This window comes from Manacus vitellinus, unplaced genomic scaffold, assembly GCF_001715985.3.
Source record: "Manacus vitellinus isolate BGI_N305 unplaced genomic scaffold, ASM171598v3 scaffold_0_pilon, whole genome shotgun sequence".
Taxonomy (NCBI): Eukaryota; Metazoa; Chordata; class Aves; order Passeriformes; family Pipridae; genus Manacus; species Manacus vitellinus.
The window spans coordinates 12,740,637-12,761,536 of record NW_021938789.1 but is presented as its reverse complement, the minus strand read 5'-3'; the positions used below and the strand labels follow the sequence as shown (position 1 = coordinate 12,761,536).

General features: G+C 35.0%; 1 protein-coding gene across 2 annotated transcripts in view; it reads right to left on the bottom strand.

Annotated features, from left to right (window-relative positions):
* Window positions 1-9: 9 nt before the first annotated feature.
* The window catches only part of PI4K2B (phosphatidylinositol 4-kinase type 2 beta), a 23,832-nt gene continuing 2,941 nt past the window's right edge, over window positions 10-20,900 (bottom strand). Inside the window, exons 3-11 of one of the 2 annotated variants that reach the window (XM_029960715.1) lie at window positions 15,806-15,963; window positions 10,337-10,537; window positions 9,746-9,877; window positions 8,235-8,388; window positions 7,667-7,734; window positions 7,064-7,160; window positions 4,997-5,130; window positions 3,849-3,908; window positions 10-1,671 (exon numbers count right to left, since the gene is read on the bottom strand). In XM_029960715.1, the coding sequence (XP_029816575.1) occupies window positions 1,498-1,671; window positions 3,849-3,908; window positions 4,997-5,130; window positions 7,064-7,160; window positions 7,667-7,734; window positions 8,235-8,388; window positions 9,746-9,877; window positions 10,337-10,537; window positions 15,806-15,940 (1,155 nt within the window). In that variant the 5' untranslated portion in view covers window positions 15,941-15,963 and the 3' untranslated portion in view covers window positions 10-1,497. The remainder of the gene's footprint in view (window positions 1,672-3,848; window positions 3,909-4,996; window positions 5,131-7,063; window positions 7,161-7,666; window positions 7,735-8,234; window positions 8,389-9,745; window positions 9,878-10,336; window positions 10,538-15,805; window positions 15,964-20,900) is intronic. The other variant, XM_029960719.1, reaches the window with a different exon arrangement.

Genomic DNA, 20,900 nt, shown 5'->3' with positions numbered 1-20,900 from the left:
CGTACCCCGTGCATCAACACTGTCTTTAATTTTTTAATAATCCGTTTGGATAAAAACAATCATGGCAAGTTTATAAAGGTGGGCGTTTCCATCTCCTTTCGAGCTCCACCTTGCGGTGGGATTTACATTTAAGGCTTAAACATCTCAGTTTTGTGACTTCGCTAACGTGCTACATTAATATTTACATCCACTCAAAATTACATAAAATACAAGCATTTTATTATTTCTGAGTTCCAACAGTATTGCTTAGAATTACAAAATACAGCAATGTCTGAAATACTGAAAGTTTCATAAAAGCAGCAATCTTTCTCCCATTTCCAGTCTTAAATGTCCAGGAAATTACTAAAATAAAAATATTTATCACATTACAGAAGCCGCAGACCTAGAAACATGACCAGTAAGTCTTAAACCAGGTAATTTAAGCATAAATGTAAATGGCAATTGGCAGGTGAGCATGACATTGCTAAGAGCACAATAATAATTCTCTGCTGTATCTATTACAGTCTTTTCCAGTCTAAAAAAGAAGTGTTCTCTTTTTTCCAGTCAAAAACCCAAAAACTGTGTTTATCTAGAAACTTAGAAGGCAAACTGGCTTTGTGATGAACACATTAGTGATTCTGTCACTAACAATGCAGAACCACTTTGGTGACAACTGATGAACACATTTATAGTGCATGGCAAAACAAACCTAACAACACGGTGCAATTCCTTCATTGTGATGCATCTATAAAGAAATATCACAAATTTCCATATATGTGCTTAAATACACAAGTTCTAAACACTACAATGAAACTTCAACCTCTGAAATGTACACTCAGTTTCTATTGTCACAGTAGAAACTGTGTGTTCACTCAGGCTGAATTTTGCTGTAATTCACCTACTTAACTATTTTTGGTCCCTGTGTGCAAAAAAAAAAAAAAAAAGAAAAAGGTAGTTGGAGCATTTTTCCCCTTCTCCCTTTCTCCTACTTGTTTGTCAAGGACAGATTATTATTTTAAGTGCATGACTTTTCAAGTAACTAGCCTACAAAAATCTATAACCAGTTTAAAATATCAGGAAAAAATTCCAAGGAAAAGCATTTTTCACGATCAAAGATAACATTCTGAACTTTTTTTTCCAAAGGCCATATAAAAAGAAATTAATAGTGTACAGATTCTCACATGTATATTAAACAAAAAAAATCCTATTGTATTCAAAATTAGTTTCTCAGCATATGCAAACTAGCTTCCCTTATTCAGAATACATTAATTTAGCCTATAAAAATACAGTATGGACAAATTTTTCTCATTCCCTGACGTAAGAATTCACAATTTTGACACAAAAATTGTAAACTTTTATTACATTCAAAATACATTTCTTAAGTCTTTAGAATTTAAGTTCTGAGGTGTTGGCAGTCAGAGCTCTTGGTATTCAGCAGAAATACGTTATTGCAGAGCCTTTACACAAAAGTAGCTTTCTAAAGTTAAGAGAACTTACTCTTCCCACGTATTTTTGTTGCTACCAGGAGGAAAAGAAAGGCTTCCTGCTATGAAAGGTCTGTGTGAATGCATTACTCAGGTGAACAATTCGGCCCTGACTTCCAGTGCTACTTCGCTCTACAATCACACGTGGCATCTGAACAAGCTGAATGGGACTTTTTTCATCCTTTAAAGCCTGAGTAAGGTTTAGTATCTAAAAAGAGTAAAAGCAGGTAAGGTTAGAGTACACAAATAAAACTGCAGCTAACAGGCTTACAAATTTAGATGCCACTCAAATCAATTCTGTAGAGGACTGTGCTGATGAATGAATTAATTTTAAAAGATACTCTATTGCAAGTAGAAATATTTTATTTCTTTGGTAACATGAAGACATCCTGCCACTAACTACCCTTCCATTCTTTTCTTGAATATTTCATGCAATCCTCTCCAAATTTTCAGAAAATGTTATGAGTCAAAAATCAAAGAGCATTTTAAATTTAGCACATCTCTTGAAAGCACTGCACCTTTAATGAAAAAAAACCAACCTACAAGAAAGCCATGATTTAACATAGGATCTATCACCAGTTTAGCCAAAATTATTTTCATATCAGAAGATATGAAGCCATATTATTAACACATACCAAACCCAGTGCTAAGACCTACATTCAGCCCTCAATTCACAGGTGTCTGTTATCTTCCTTCCAAAACTTCAGTGCTCATGGACTGCCCTGATAACTTACTCCATATGCAATGTTATCCTGCTGAAAACTGAGGCAAGTTTTCATTTTAGCTCTGGTGACACACTTGCATTATCCTTAATATCAAGCCTTTTTGTCCCCTGCACAATGACCTTGTCAAACTTACTGATCCTCTGCTCACTCTGCACTTTTCAAAGTTCTGAGGTAATCCTTTGTAGATATGTGTTACCTGTTGCTTAGACTATACATTCTTGAGAGAATTGTTTATTTTGGGTTTGAAACCCTTCCCAAATTTTTTTACCTGCACTTCACAAAAATAGGCTTCTAAGTATGTTTTGTACCTTAAAGACCTCACCCCCTTACATGCAAGATATGTTTATCAACTAGATTCCTAGTTTTCTTATTCTTAAATTCCCATTTTTAAGGATGCATTTAGATGTTTTGGCTATCCTGCAAATTCATCCCAACTGAATGCATCCACTATCATGTGATCTAGGTAGCCAGCTCTTCTATAATGCCCTTGTAACATACTTTCGTTTTACACCAAAATCAAGTCTAAAATCAGTGCTAAAAGGCATTGTTTGCTGATGTATTTCCAATCACATCCAAGAATTACTCATTATCTGCACTTCTTCCCTGCCTGAAAACCTGACATTTCCCACAGTGAAACACACTCTTATATAGCTAGAGAGAGATTAAAAAAAACCCCAAACAAACACAACAAATCTCTGCTGAAATCCACCACAGGGACAGGGTACAAAAAAAGGGTCCAGATGTAGCTTTTAGAGCGAAAAACTAATTTAGACAACCAAGCAGAGCTGCAGTCTTGTGCAAGGTACTTTCCGATATAGGAAATTCTACAGAGAAAACAGCTAATTAAGCCACTCTAGGAATTGTGAATGTCTGGTTTCAAACTATCCATGTTGAATTTACGAACACAGAGAAGTCAGTATCAATATATTTAGTGCAAACGGGACTATTACATTTGCAGAAATGACATTTTATGCCTACAATGAACTAAATAACTTGTTCTTAGCTAAAGCTTTTTCTCTAATATTTCACACCTGTCTTAAATTGTAAAATTGCAGGAAGATGGAGAAACCTTTCTCTTCTCTCTTGTTTTGGTGTTTTAAAATAACAAACAATCAAACAAACAAAAAAAAACCCAAAAAAGCCCAACACTTAACAATCATCAAATTTCTAATCCAAAAATGGCTGGACTGTTTTGAAGTATAGTTTTAACATTTGATATTTTATTACCTAATATTGCTTTCTTGTGAGAGGTATTTGAAAAATCGTCAATCCTCCAGAATAAAGTCACATTTATTTTAACAGCATAATGAAATTACACATCAAGTTTTCCATCCAAATTTATGACACTTCTCCAATATTTCGTTTTTAAAATGCCTTCTAAGAATATACAGTTAATTTCTCCCCTATCCCCCACAAAACCAATAAAATCCAATTATTTAAGAAAATCTTCTATTAAAAAAAAATCAGCATACACTTTCTGCTGTCTCATCTATATGCAAATGGGAAAAAACTCTAAGAAGAAATTGAGTCTTCTAAGGTGAAAATACCTTCAAGTGTCTTTCCATTCAAGAGAAGTCAGTTTTTGTTCCTCTAAAGAAAGCAGCTGAGAAGTGATGACAAATTAAATACACAAATAAAAATCTAAGAAAAGCAGACTTACCTGTCCCCTCATAACAGACATCTGGTTTTCAAAAGTAGCCTTGTCAAATCCTTTGTCAGTCTTTATTAAGAAAACAAACAGTTATTATAGGAAATGACCCACTTATTTTCAGCTATATATTTAGTATGTAAAATCATCAGTATCATAATAAGCATACTCATATTTACCAACACTATAATAATTTTTGAAAGCTTCAAATAGAATCCTAGTATGACCCACAAAAAGGCCTATTTATTGCAGCAAGTTTACATACGTGAAAATGAAAAATGTTCCACATCATAGAAATAAAATACATCAGTGGATATCTCTTTTGGCAAGTGGTAAATACCAATATCTGGTAGATATCAGGCTTAATACCATTACATAATGTTAACACTGCTCTTTCTCTCACATGTACTCTGGAAGAAGAACATTTCCTCCCTTGGATTTATTAAATACTTCAACTAACAAACCCAGAATCAAAGACACAAATATTTGTGTTTCAGGATCCAGTTTTGATATTAAAGCTGCACTTTCATTAAAAGTTTAAAATTTCAAATTCTTTCAATGCTCATTTGTATTATTTCAATTGAACACCTGACACAATTGTTTATGGAATATTTCAGATAAGGACACTTCTTTACATGTCAATATTGTAGCACACTTTTAGTGTCTTTAAAATGAGTTTGACTTTAAACATGGTCAAAATTTCAGCATCAGTTTAGCACAATATATGTACGTAAAATTTATATATATATATATATACATACACACAAAAGGCTTGGATGCATTTTAAGTTATGTTAAATACATGATTTCCTCAGGTTGCTACAGCTTAAGTGCATACACACCACATAGGTATGTTAAATGGAGTTTTTACACAAATTTGTGCTATAAGAATTAACTGGCTTTAATTGATTATGTGAAACTTAGATATCTAATACATAATTATGTATTCAGATGAGTTGATTACTATGAATTAACTACATTGGCGACACAGTTTCCTTATAATTACATAAACCCTTTCAACCAAGCCAATGTTAGAGCTAAAATAGCACAATATCGTGATACAAAAAAGTTATATTTTTTTTATCTTTTATGACTTTAACTGTTCCATTACAGGTATCAGCTATTTCAGTAATATTCAATTCAAAGAAGCAGCTGATTCACCTTAAACAGTTCATAAAGATCTTCGCAAAGGTCCTGTACGAAGTTCATATCAGAAACGCGAGGAAGAACAAGATCTCTGGTCTCCTGAGAGAAAGGAACTTTTGCTTGAGGAAGCCAAGCCCAGTGAAAGGGATCTAATACAGGAAAACAGTACACTTAGTGATTAACAACAGGCAAAAATTAAATTCTTGAGCTGCCTGCTGCATGCTCTCAGTAACACACCACTTTTTCCCAACATGGTTTCCCCATACACCCCTTTTGGCTACAGTTGCAAGAGCAGCTTTACAGCTGCTAATCCTTTTTTCCAAACAGTAAAAACATAGTAAGCAATAAGTAAAAAAAGTATACAAATGAAACACTGCAAGCATGAGAAGACACCTCTTCTAGTTTAGCAATGCAGTTCCCTTTGGAGTAAAATAATAGCTGTAATAAAATAGAAATCTTTCACGTTTGACTCATTTATGAATTAACAAAAAAGTAGCTACTATTTTTAATATAATTTTTAGTTTTTTAAAATGCTTTCTTAGCATGCTGAGAGAAGGTTCTTAACTTTTCACTCAATTGCTACTAGATGTTTTTTTCAAAACATATTGCAAGAGTAATGAACTTCCATATGACCATTTTTTTTAAGTGCTCCCTTTCTTCTGCTTTGGGTAATGATTCATTTCCCAAGGCTCTGCTTATGAGTTTTGAGACCCAAGAGCCTGAGAGCAAATCTTACAAGTGAAAACTGAGGCAAAGTCAGCACTGAGTAACTTCTTTCTTCACCTTTTGCCTTCAGGTCTTTGCTGCACTTTTCTTCAGTCCCATCCTCACTTCTGATTTACTTAATGCTTTCTTGTTGTTCTTTATGTCTTCTGCTAGCTTTACTTCAGCTGAGCTTTGACATTGCAAACTCTATTCTTGCACTTTTGGGCAAAGTCTCTATTTTTTCAGAGGAGTTTCTACATTTTTTTTTCTTTTTTTTTTTTTTTTTTTAATTAATATACTTAATATTTGCACCCCCAATTCAGGCAGGAGTTGCCTGTTCATCCATGCTGGACCAACTTCCTGCCTTTTGCATAGCCTGCTCTCTGGCTTTTAGAAGGTTATCCTTGATGACCAACCAGCACTAGTCAAGAAAATTTGCTCTATGTATTAAGAGGCTGCAATTTGTAAATGCCATGCTACAAGTTTCCTTTATAAAATTATCACATGCCTGTCAAACTGCACAAGAATACTAAAGGATCATGCAAGTTTAATACTTTTGATCCTGAAGTAATAGATGGTATAAAATAAGCCATAATTGCTGTGTCTCTAGAACAGCTACAGAAGTGACTGTAGCCAAGAGATATGTAGGACAGTAACTATTTAGTATCAACATATAAAGAGATTATACAAAGCTCTGGTTGGAGTAATAAACTAGCCTTTTGAGAGTCTAACTAGCCCACACTTAACTGCCATAATTACCTGCTTGGCTAATAGCCCTCAGAAATAATTGGAAACCCTGTTGGGCACCTCCCTCTAAACTGTAAGTAATCACAGATGTAGTCAAAAGCAATCTCACTTAAACAGCAATAGTATTTTCAAGCAGAGTAAAAATTGATAACTAAATATTAACATCTAGGAAGTAAGCTAAAGATGAGAACAAGAAAAAAATAACCTGTCTACTTGTCCACCTATAATAGTACTTTTCGAAACAAAAATTTGGCCATTAGACAGACAGCTTGCATATCCTTTCACCCAAGTAATTTTCCACCATGTTTTTCAAGAAAATACATGTGAAAAACATGTTGCTAAATTCTTCCAATTCCACCATCAGTCAGTTTACATACAGTACTACGCTTATAAGTGTCCACGTATTAACAACGTTTAAAAGTAAAAAATATGAAAATGGACTAAATCACATATGCCATTGCAAAAATGGCACTTGTTCCTAACTTTCTGAAGAAGAGCATGTTATTTAAAAATTCAATGTATAACTACAGTGATGATTTCTTAGTTTCTTACTAAAACAACCCAAATAAAAAATACTTCTTTGGAAGCTACTGTCCTGAAAGGAAGATGATAGAAGAATGCAATACTTACATGCCCTCCACTCATCAGGATGCTTAAAAGGAAATGCTAAACCATTGTCAATTGCAGCAATTTTAATAGATTCTTTAGTTATACTCCATTGGCTATCCTGTTGAAGGAATATTTAAAAAGTAAATGATATTTATGTGCTTACAAAAACAGTGAAACACTTTAAAATATTAAATAATATACTTTTTCCCTTCACTGGTTAAATTCAACTTAAACAATACAAAGCAGTATCCAAATAAACTCAAGTACATATAACTCTTACTCTAACCCTATTAAAGAGGAGCCCTTCCCCAAATACAAGATAAGCTGAGCACATAAAGAGCTGAAAAAATGTGCCTGAGCAACAGTGGGCACTTTTACTATTATTATAACCCAATCTAGTAAAGCCAAAATACAGAACAATATAAATAACTTCTAGCACTGTTCTATATAGATTAGTCTAAAGAAAATAATTTTTCCCTTCATTTTGCCTAGAATAATTTGCAGTTATCATATATCTTGAAACCATGCACCAGGATTAAAGGCATGCCCTTAATCCCCAGCAAGACCAAGGTACAAAACTAAAAAATTTAAAGAACATAAATTTCAGTAGTACGATTTTCTTACCTTATCTGAAAGATCAAGTTCATCATCTTCTTTTTCGTACCTGACTAACCAGTTATCATTACCTCTGTCTTTAAACAGAAAAGTGCATGTCACAACATAACACATATAAAGAAAGCATCATCTCAAGTGATACACAATGACTAATATTGTAAATTGACACTTCACCCATGTAAGTCAGGCAAAACTGTTCAAAAAATTTCTTTCCATCACAATACATGTGTTTTAGCTTTACTGAAATGTATAGGCAACTGATTCAGTGAATGACCACAAATGTACCAAATGTTCTTTGGTATGTAGTATTTCTTTAGTTTCCCTAAACACAGAATTAAAGCATAATGAAAGTATTTGCTTAAAAATATCAAGTAACATTTTAAAAGGGTTGTTTGGATTTTTTCATATTGCAATCCAAAGTAAATTATTTTAAATTTAAAATGCGACTTTCTGGCCTTCAGTTTTGAGAAAAGCATCTGAAATGTACTAAAAGTCTTAAACACCAGCTTTCAGCCAGCATTGCTTACCATTTCTGCCTTACAAAAGTAGATAGATACCAAGAGACACTAACAAATACCTGTGTTTCTGATGACATAATCCAAGATAACCAATCTTTCAAACTGTGACTGAAATTCTTTCCTTGTGTTCTCAGGTAAAGGATCAGTTTCAAACTTCCTGAGCCAGTAGTCAGCTTCCTTATATCCTTCAACAAACAACTGGAAGGAGCCAACCTGAAATATTAAGAAACAGCATTTGGAAAATACACTTGGGTAGGTCACATAAGTAATCTCAACTTTGAAAGTACATAATGAGTTTTTCTGTTAAAAGTTCAGAACACAGCAAGTATGACATTAAAAAAAAAAAAGATTACTAAGTGGTTTCTCTCTCATTCCTAAACTCAAAAAAAAAGGTAAGACTCAAATCATGAGAGTGTTTTTCTAGGATTTTTGATGGTTTTGGTTTTTTAGGTTTTTTTAAAGCTTTGTTTAAACACTCACTGAGTTTACCAGGAACGAAATGTAGCCAGATGGCTCAACACAAATAAACAGTCAGTATTACAAGAAATAACATCTATTCTCTTTTTTCACTGGAAGCACTTGATTCAATAGTTCAGAGAAAACTGTAAAAATGACAAGAGAAAAATCTTCCTCTCTGATCAGCTTTTAACCATCACTGATGAGAACAGCAGCACTAACCACTTTTTTCAAGACAGATCCTTTTTGCACAAAATAAAATTGGCTGAAATACTCTTCCCAAAAGAGTCCAAGGAAGAAAAGCTGAGATGGCATAGGCTCCATATGTATGTGAAACAGGAGAGGTGCTCAAGATTAAAATTCAAAAAAGAACTTATATTTGGGAAGTAAAATGCAGATAGATAAACACATGCAGACACATGGATAAATACAGAGCACATGGAACAACCACGCTCATGCGAAGCTTGCACAACCTGTGTCACGTGGATCTAAATTGCTGGGAACTGATACAAGTGGATTACACAAGCTGTATGGAACCTGTGCTTTAAAAGCTTAGGATTAGAACAGTGTAGTGATATTTTGGGGATCCAGTAAGGCTCATTAGGCCAGAAAGATGCCAGGTTTTAAGTCGGCATAGTCTGCACTCAAGACAAAAGGAAGGTAGGAAGAACACAAAAATTCCCAAAAGAATAAAACAAACAATAGAAGGCCAAAAAAAAAATTAGGAAAAAATTAGGAACTAGATAAATTTCAGGGAAAAAACACTGACAATATAAAAACATGATATTAAAAGGAAATGTACTAAACAATCAATAAATACAAAAAAAGAAGTGAAATGTACAACAAGTTTCAGCAGAAAGCTTGACTGTAAGCTGAAACAAAAAGTGCCAAGATTATTAGAGTAGTTCAAGTGAAGGAATGATATAAAAGTGGATAGATTTTGCACAGAAACAGTCATATTTATCAAAATTTCAGACATTTAGAGGTAGTTTTCAATAAATAACAAATGTTTTCTTCTACTGTTTAAGTTACTTATAAATACTCTTTTTTTTTTTAAACTCAAAGTTTTGTCTAAGAATCAGGAAGTGCACAAATGACCTATTTTTCATCTTACCTTAGGAGGTAGTCCAATTCGATTAAATTTTTTAGCAACTTTTGGCACTTTCTCTAAAGCATACTTTTTTCCTCTTGACTTTGCACGATCTATTGCACTGTAATTAAAGGTCTCACTGACAAGCCAGACGACCTTAAAATATGAAAGTTAAACACAGCTCAGAATTCTTTATTATTTAAATTATAAATTTACATTTTAGGCTCAGTTGTCAAAAAAAGAAAAGTCAAAAAGGAAGCATCAGGCATTTCCAACAGAAATTTTATAGAGGTGAATATTTTCTATTTTACAGATCTCAAACAAAAATGGGAATTTTATATGCTGATTTTTGCAAATTTGCATCTCACCAAAACATGAGGCACAAAACATGTCAGAAAATACTAGAAACTGAAGTGGTTCCAAAGAAGATTCAATTTGGATTCAATTAAACTTATCCTTTAAAACAAAAGTCACAGTCACTATTTCTACACCAAACCACTGTGCCTTTGGACTTGCAATAGTTTACAGATGACAATACACAAGGATATCTACACAGCTGCAGTTCAGAGACTGCAGGGGTTTTTTATTCAGTAATTTATGTGTTTTAACTTTTACCTTAGTTTTAGGTACAACTCCCAGCCCCAGCTTCTCATCTACAAGATAGGCACCAGCTTCAGAGAGGTATCCCTGATTTGGAACGAGGCAGCCTCTGCCAAAGCAGCAAGGACAACAAATTTTGTGAAAATATTTGGTCCATTTTGGATTTAGATGTCCATAAGGCTCTTCAGATTTTGGTTTGAACACTCCAATAATTTTCTAAGATAAATAATACAAAATTAAAATATGAGCACTTTGAGTTGCAAAATTAGTTTAAAAATTAGTTATTTGAAAACACTGGTTAAATCCTATACACAGCATTTTACAGTTGCTCTTTTTAGATGATGAGATAATAAAACAAACAAAATGAAATGCTAAATACATTTATCATCAAATGCCTGTCTAGGATTAGTACAAATTCAAAATAAGCTCTTCACAAGAAAAAATCCAAACCAACTACTATTTTCTTTTCCAAAATATATTTTTCAAAATTTAAGAGGACTGCATTTTAAAATATAATTTTTTTTGTATTCTAAGTTTTTTAAAAAGGAGGTTACAAAAGTAGCTTTAAGAGCAATTTTCAGCCCACCAATTAACTCACTGACAGGTTATTTCAGATGGAGAAACAGTGGCTCCAGGAAAGTGACAAACATAAAGAACATTAATAGTTGACTGTTACATTTTCTCTTTTAAATCTATTTTCCTATTGCTCTGAGTTTGAATGGATCAAAAGCTTCTACACTCTGCAATTCCCAAGAGTGGTGTCATTTGCCACTTCTGTAGATTCCTCAATTTAAAGTCGACAATGGTTCACACCATCAGCCACCATTTATCTGCAGTAAATACTACATGTAGTAAATACTAAAATTAATCAGAGTGCTGTGTCCAATTTTGGACACTATGCTTCAAGAAATCTGTTAACACACTGGAGAAAGTTGAAAAAAATGAGAATAAGCACAAAATATGTGAATAATGAAAGGTGGTATGAACAAAGGTTGTTTAGGCTAAGAGAAAATGAGGCCTTATGAACTACTTGACAGGTTGCTATAGGGAAAAAAACACATTTACTGTTGACAAGCCAAAAAATGATAGGTTTAAATCCCAGCAGATAAGTCACAAAGAAGAAACCCTTTAAGAGCAGCTCAAGACTGGAACAGACTGCCAGGTTCTGGAGTCTCCAAAGCAGGATGCAACTAACAGGAGGTTAGTTAGACATTTATCAGGACTCACGTTAAAACAATCCTGCTCCACAGCACAGGCACTTAATAGATGATTTCTCAAGGTGCCTTCTACATATGATTCTGTATTTGTTGACCTCAAAGCAAAAGATTATTACCAGACTAAAATATATAACCTTTCAATTGCCTGTGATGAACTCTGGCCTGCTGCATTAAGTCCGTGTAATGACTTTTCTATAGCTCACGTGGAATGCTGTAGAAATGCTTATCTTCATCCCTCCTCACAGCACAGTGGCAGGCAAATCAAATTCTTTCTAATAAATATTTAAGAACAACTGTTTAGGAAGCATTTTCACATATTAGTACTTTACTGAATCCTCATCAAAAGAGTGGACCTCTCAATAAGCTAAACACGGCCTGTTGTTGCACCAGTTCTCAGAGCTGATTGACACTCAGGTCAGGAACAAGTTTGCTGGCAGTCAAAGACTGTTGCAGTAACTGCTGATTTGGCTGGATTAGGGAGAGGATCCAACCAGTTGCCTTAGCTTCTAGAGAATTTTCACCCATTTTGTCCTAGACAATCTTGCTTTGCCCAAGATTGTCCAGGACAAAGTAACTACAGAGGACTTAATTCATTCAGTTTGGAAACAGATACACGAGATACCAGGCATTAGCAGCATCATCTGTCTCATCCATCTATTTTGATTCATTCCCAAAAATACCATTATTTGCATTCAAATTGTAAAATAAGTTTCCTATCAACAGAGAAAGGAAATAAATTGACAAGAATTCTCTTGGTCTTGGTATGCTGTTATCTATGACTGTAGATAAAACCATTCAAAACCAAGAACAAGTTGTATGCAACTGCAGACACAATTCAATTTAGACCTACAAAAATGGTTACACTTATAATCAATATTCTATGTAATGTGAAAGGACATCATGTTTTTGAATACATAACTATTTATTATTATTTTTTATTTTTAAATCACAACATTTGGTACACTATTTTAATCAAAATTACAATGTGAGGTTTAGAAATGTTAAAGTTATTTAATTTTTTTCTATTGAATCACATGTATCTACCTGCTTAAAACAAAGCTACCAGCTTTGCATTTCCCAGAAATGTTGTGGTCTATATAGTAGTACATTCCAAACCTCTAATTATCTCTTTTCTGAATCACTCTCTAGAAAATACTTCCTACAAAGTGCCCATTTGAAAAAGGAGTTTAGCTCATTCCATCACTTGCCTGGACTGTACTGTGCTATACTGTCAAATCTAGATATGGTTTCAAGGTTTCACTGAAGTTAGAACACCCTGCCAAATTTTGCGGAGCCACCACTGTTGAGGACCAGAGTAGAATCAGAAAGCTCAATATGTAGGACAAGCTAGCAAGGCCAGTCTTAATTTTGCCAGTCAAAATTAATTTACAGACTGACTCCATTAGCACTACCAATTAGCCAGTAGTTAAACTGCCAGGAAACTATTGCAGAACAATTTGTAACAGACACAATGCCTTGTATTTATTGGTTACACAAATACAGAAATATTCAATACTTCAGCAGTAGTGCTGCTTAAGTACAGAACTCCTTCATATCAGCATACAATTATATAATTTTTGTAAATAAATGCAAAAAAGCTAGCTTTAATTAGGTAAATTGATTTTTATCTTTCTGATAGGCTCAAATCAGCAACTCAGATGACCTAATGGAAACAGCTTATTTTACCTGTAACTTGGCATTAGTGTGAGTAAACACTTCAGAAGCTGACCAGTAAGAAGGCTTAGCACTTCTTTAATGAGCTCCTTCCCAGCATAAGGAAGAGATTACTCAAGAAGAATAGAAGGCAACTCACGAAACTGGTCTGAAGTGGAATGATGCAATACTCAGTCCAACAGGATCTGAAATCCATTCTACAAATTAGAATAGCACTATTGACAAAATTAAGTTTTATGAGATCTTTAATATGGATAGCAAACACAGATAAGTTCTTAATTTATTGCAAAGAACAAAAGCAAAATTGAAAGTCTGCTAAGAACTCCGTATCATTATTCTCACAGTCCCATGTTGACAAATACTTCCATATTTTGTGATAAATCCTTCCTGACCCATATAAAATAAGTGGTCTCTTTTTTTAAATCATTTCTCCTAAATACTTACATTCAAATCAATGACCTACATAAAGGAGGAGGGCAAGTCACTACTAAGAACTTAACTAGGAACAAAACCAACATTTACTGCAAAAGAAAAGTAAAACCAACAAAAAAATCACCACATAAGAAGCTAGGAATAATATGCCCCATCCAAAATACTACAGTTATGCTTACACAAAAATGACATATAAGTAGTCTCTCACTAGCGCCAGGGCACAGTGAATGTCTCAGGCATCTGCTAATCACCAAAATCCAACAAAATCAAGTCTGGAGAAGTTTCAGAGAAAACAGATTTGCAGATATGGAAATACAGAACAAGTAAGATTCTTTTTTTCCCCTAGTAATTTCTCTACTAACTCTCTAAGAATAAAAAAAAGTCAACTGCACAGCATTAAGAAAAACTCAAAAAAAAGCCCACTTAATCAGTTGTAAAGTATTTTAGCATGACACTGTAGAATACTCTTCAGACACATCAAGCATTGAATTTTTGAAAAAGTATTAATTTAAACCAGTATTTGGTTATTACTCAGATTTTTTCCTATTGCACATTAAATAAGATATAAACCTAATTTAAAATACCTCTTTACAAATAGAATAAAGTTTGAATATGTGTATATAAGTACACAACCTGGAAATCTACAAAGATCTAAGCTACTGAAATCGGGAAGTAACGTAACGTTTAAAAAGCCAGATGAAAATTTGAAAAGGTTTTCATATTTACAGCATTGTATGTGATAGCAAGAATCCCACAAAGTCATCAGAGAAAGAATTCTTTTTCCCTCCAGTTTCAAAAAGAGAGAGACCCTCCTTCCCAACCTACTTTGGCTCTTCTCCAGCAGAATAAAGGGGATCATTACTAACAAATGTTCCTGGAACACAGGTTACAATGGAATAATGGAGCTGCAATGTGCAGTTTTCAGAAGATTTTGAAGGGTAACTCTGCCACCTCCCATAACAATAAATTCATTAATAAAATCATAAATTTACATATTTATTTATATTAAGTCAGGTAACTGTTCTAAAAAATCACTCATTCAAAAAAGTGTAAAAACTATGACCATAAAATTGGCATTAAAACAAACTAAACAACTGTGAAAATTAACTGACAAAACAGGAATATATTCTATAATGATCAATAATATGACTAAAAGCTAAACAGAACCCAAACTACTCCCTAAATGAAAGGGAAGTGACTGTTATGGGGATGCACAGAATAACAACAATCTTGAATATACTCTGAAAACCTAGGCACTCAAAATGTTACAACTTCCACATCCAACACAACTGAGCAACTGGGATCTTCAGGATTAATGAACACCTACATCTATCTAAGACCAGAAAACTCCTGATTGAGCTTAAAATAAAATCAGATATGACAAATTAACAAAAGTTGAGGGGTTGGAACTCTTATTTTATGAAACAGATGGGTAGCAAAGTATTTCTAATTTAAAGAAAACAATGTGAAAATATGTCTGAAACATCATTTTCTGTTACTAAATATTGTTGACCAAATGTTACTTTTCAAGTCAGATACTCAGGTAACTGTTACTTCTCTGTCTCAAAGTAACCTTAGGACACCCCTTTGATGACCACTATTCAAGGTACCATCTACCACTATGGGAGGGGAAACCAAATTTTCCAGTTAAGATTCAGCAGACAAGTTCAAGCAAAAAGGTAGATTTGATATCACTTCTCACCCATCTACCAATCATATAGGAGAAAGGAGACATGACCTAAATAAAAGACTATCTAAAAAGAGAAGAGATAAAAATGTAGGAGGCCTAAACAGTACTGAAATCAGAAGCTCACTTGCGTCAAAAATCAACTAAAACGTACAGAAAACAAGATTTCGCACAAAGGAATTCCTGAATTGTTTTCAGATGTTAGAGGCCCTTTTATTTTCTCCATATTTATTTGATGCAGATCATTCAAACATGACAAAACTGCAGCAGAGAAATAATAGTTATTTTGCCTTACCTTGTGCTGCAAGACATAGAAATCTAATTATTAATTGCATTGATTTTTCCAACATCAGTGTTGGCATACAATAAATTATTAAACAACTTATTTAAATGAATTTCCATTTAAACAGAATTTTTAAATGTCCATTTTCAGTTCACTGCTGATAGTGTCCCTGACTGCAGTAACATGCTCACCCCTTTTGGATCCTTGGCAAAGTAACTCCCACTGGATCCTTGAGAGATTCTTTCTGGAAAAACTCCACATTCTATAGCTTGTTCTGTTCTCAGAATAATCTCTGCAAATTCTGGATCATCTAAAAATATATTCATATCAGCAATATGTCCTGTATGCCCTGAAAAATAAGAAAACAAGGAGTCTTAAGTGCAATTTGTACTACTAATTAACAGCAGCATAAGTAAACACATTGAAAAGCCAACACCCCTCCCCTGCTGACACCCATTCAACAGCAGGCTGAAAAATCTGGTCCATTAAATCAGTGCAAGTTTTTCCACTGATTTATCCATGTCTAATCGACCTTTTGTTTAAAGTAAATCAGCCAAACCCTCAACAGCAAATTTGAGACTACCACTGCTAAGTGTTTATACTTTTCAAGGATTAAAAAAAAAACAAAACAAAAAAACCCACAAAAACATTTAAAGTCACAACTGTAAAAAAAGTGCTAAAGATTTTACATATTATCTGTGTGTCCTTCTGCAGAGAAACCTACCTGAAAGCAAACTGCTCATTACCCACTAACTATTAGGATGGTATCACACCCTTGAGTCAAGAGTTTAGCGAACGTTCATTGTCTGCTGAGACACAATAAAGTTAACCCACTGAAAAATCTGTTACAAGTAGCACTCAAAAGTGGCATCAACATCCCCGTGGAGTACCACGTGCCACCACTATTCCAACATTAAAACATTGTAAGCAACTTGTAGTGTTTCTTTATATACCAACCAAAAGATCAGGTCTATGAAGACACTCATAATGCAAACTCTACAACACTACACAAACATTTAGAAAGACAACTAGAAAGGAAGTTGCCAGGATTCTATTCATCTTTCAATTTTTTCAAACTATTTCTTCACAAGTTTTGAAACTGTAGATTATTGTACCTTATTTTTAAGGCTGGGATTATTCTACACGTTCACTGAGTGCATTGTAATGGGTCTGTTTATTAGGGATCATTTCTGCATTAAGAAGCAGCTACATTATTCTAAATTAAACATTTACAGATAAAAGTCGCTTTTTTTCCCATTTCAGCAATTGGACAAATGTAATATACATCCTTCTGGAATGCAACTGATACAGAATCCACAGAAAAGATACCCCTAAACAGTTTGTGGAGAGTCAAATTAAAGAACTAAACACCTTGTTGTAGCACAGGACAATCTTTGAAGCTTTCTAGAACGCTAGCACTTGCGTGCAACGTACCACTCACAAATAATAATATGGCTTCCAAACAAAAGAACTATAAAGCATTAAAAAAATAGGAAAACCTTCGTATAAGTTGGCAACAGGAAGAGAAGCCTTAAAGCTAATAGCAGGTCATTCTTAAGGATCAACAGCTATGGCCCCTTGGATCAGAATCTCTTACAACTACTCGGCAAATACTGCTGTGATAAACTACACTTTGAGACTTCAGAGTCAGACAACAAGAGACAGGGAAAGAGTTCAAAGATTTCCCTGTCACAAAGTATTTAAGTGAGTTACAGAAATAAACCCAAAGACCCACAATGCATTTATTTTTATGGAAAAAGTCACTTTGAATCAATGATTCTTATTACATATTCAAGCCTCAACTACCTCTACACATCTACATCACATCACACACCGGAGCTGCAACTACCTACATATTTCTGTCAGTGAAAGCAAAATCAGAGTTGTGCATTGCACTGTTACCAAACAAAATGCAATATCCACGCTAAGTCACACTGCACATTGATCTTCCAGGTGAAGAAGACCTACAAATGAAGTTGTTCACATGGATTGCAGTTGTCTCTGCAGAAGATTCAGAGGGCAGTTTTTGATTTCTGTCCATTTATTCCACAATCTAATACTGTAGTCTCACTGCCTTGGGGAAATTCTTCAACCATGTCTTTTTTAACATAAAAGACAACTTAAGGAAAAAGTTGAAAGCAAAGAAGTAGCACTATGCTGCACAGTCAAGGAAGAAGAGAGAAATTTTTGAAACTCGTGCTTTGTTCAGTATTGCTACTGTGCCGTGAGAAAGCCTGTTACAACAGTGATGTCACTGTACAAAACCATATAGGCTGACAAAAAAGAAACTGACAGTTTAAAGTTTATCAACACTCTCCCTATGCAAATAAACCATCTTAATTGAAGACAGTATTTGCTGAATGTGGCAGGGGGGTTTTTATTGAGTTGGTTTCTTTTTCAAAAATCATTTTAATCAAGTTTTCCACTGAGAAAGTATGTTATATCACAACTTATTCCCAGTTTTATAACTAATCAAGGTTTCTCTTGCAATTACTCTAGAAAACTACTCTTCTCATTAAACTGCCACTAAGTAGACCAGGCCTCACACACACACAGTCTAACTACCAAGCTCAAGAACTTTTTTCAAATTAATTTCAAATTAATTTGCCCAAGACTGGGAAGCTGCTATACTAGAATGATGAAGACTCACCAAAGAAGATACAAATACAATCATTCACATATGCACCTCAGCCTGTTCTTCTATCAAGTAAACACGACATAAGCTAAACTCATACACTTTACAAGAGTAATATGTATGAAGTCCTTCAGCACTAAGCTAGATTTATACACTTTCAACATGAACATGGCTAAAGGTAGTCCCTTCAACCAATTCCATCTTTTCCAATACAAAGTCTCATATTCTGATCATAATTCCATTATGAAAACACTCAGTGTTGCAATAACATGCACAAATAACATCTGTTGCATGTTGATTCCACCTGACCCGTGAAACAATCCTGTACCTTCAAGTGTTATACATACAAAAAAGTTAAGGACAGGGAAGCAAGGGATGAGATGCTGCAATCAATCACAGTTCTGAGATTTTCTCACACATTCTTCGGGCAGATTCCAAGTAGTACCCTGCATTCGCTGTCCTAACTGCCCCAGTGGTGCAAGAGCCACCTCTAGTCTCCACTCTGAAGCATGAACTTCTTTTTTGAAGTGTTTTGAAGTTTTTGAAGTGTTTTTTGAAGTTTTTCTAGAAGTGTTTTGCTAGAAGCACTGTCTCCTTAACACATCTTAGTGGAAACAAGACAGGAGAACTCAACATTTTAATGGCATGTTCTCATTACAGGTATGGACTACACTTGGGACCAGTGGTTAAAAGAAGAGATTATTCTTTCCTTATGGTTAAATTCTATACACTATTAAAAGCTTTCTGTGGCTACTAAAATAAAGTTACTAGCACAATTTATTTTGTTTAACTTGATAGGAGTTTTGTTTGGTTTTTTATTTATTTATTCAATTGTTGCAAAAGGAACAGTCTTGCCAATCTCTGGTAAGAAATCCTATGCTATGATTACAATAGCAAACACTATGAAATGACAGAACTCCACAGATTTCAGTCAGCAAACCCATCCTAGATGTACACCTATTTAGAAACTTGCACAGAATCAAAAGGTTGTAAGCCTAAAGAAAAAAAAAGTAAGCAATAAATAACAAGTAATTTATGATTTTGCCAGTATATTTAGAATTAGGTAATGGCTACACTTATGCCTCTTTTCAAATTAATTATTAAATTCTTGCATTTCTGAACTTTCACATTATACTTCTCTCTTCAAGACCAGATTTCGAAACATGGAAAGATAAATTTCTATGAAAACCAAAGTTATGACTGTAGAGTCCACATCTAAAACTCCTAAAGCATGTGATGGTACAAAGTGAACATATGATTGTATGAGAGACTGAACGGTTGATGACTCAAAACAATTGCCCATTTGTGGAGGCAGCAGGGAGCTTTGCTGAGGCCAGGTTTGCAGGAGGCGAGTTTTTGGGTGTGTAGTGGCGATTCACGCAAGACAGAGAGGGTGAACACCTACCACCAGAGGCTACAAGCCAAGCTTTGAGCCAGGTAAGCAGCAGATCCTGCGAAGTGGAATAGTGCTTTTCATCATGCCAATTGTGCTCCCTTACACACACACACAGTCCCCTTCACCCTGGGAAGGTCAGGCTAACACAGAGGCCTGAGGGTATTCATCCCTCCTGATGGGGCATAACTGGCTCAACTACGTTGATGTGAGAGGCAGCTGTCATGTCTTAGAAGGTATCATAAACCATCAAAGACCCCCAAAGCACCCCAGACTCACTTCTGAGGCCTTTCACCAGAGGACTGAAAGCTCCCCACCCCCAGGGGAGGTACCTAGGGTTCCCACCTGTCCTGAGCATAAGGGCTTCCCTCACAGCCCACAGATCAAGACTGTGACCATCACTTCAAACAGTGGACATTGAAATGGCAACAATCAAGTCTTGTTGCAAGATTAACGGGTGGTGGTATGTTTCTACTCTTATTCTTTCTTTCTTTTCCCTTACACATTGTCTTAAGTGATGTTTTTATTCTTTGATATTGCTATGTTAGTACAGATAATAATAGCCAAAAGAGCTACGTACCTGCTTTCCATAGCAACCAAGTAGTTCTAAAATAAACTCTCTCTATATACATATATACACTTACAAACAGCGATCATTCACTGTCCTTTCATTCTAATCTACCCCAAAGGATCTATTAACAAGAGTCTGGGTTACCCTTGCCTTCTGGGGTGGGTTGTAACAGATTGGAACAAAGAACAGGCACAGACTGAGATTTTTTTTTCAAGATGAAACTATGGGGGTCACAAGAAAGTAATCAGTGGGATAGGCGAGACAAACAGAAAACTTGATAGTTTGACAAGTGTTCAGGAAGTAGCATTAAGTCCCACCACAGAATGCAGTCTGTGAAAACACGCAAAGCCACAAGTTCAGAAAAACTTGACAGAAACAAACAAAGCAAGGCCCAACAAAACAGCAAACAGATAGGGAGAAGAAGTTAACAGTGGAGACACTCATCAAGATGTAAATGAGTTCGTGCAGCCCTGCACAGAGACACAAAGCAGTTGCATTTCGATCGATTCGCAGCACCTTCCCTTCACTAAGTATTAGTCAGTGAGCCCACATGACGAGCGAGGGCAACGCGTCTCTGCCCCTCGCCGACGCTGCGCCCCTGGGCACGGCACACCGAGCGCACTGCATCCAGTTGTGTTTGTGGCCCCGCTGGCAGCACAGAGCCAGGCAGGGGCTGCCTTCCCCCCT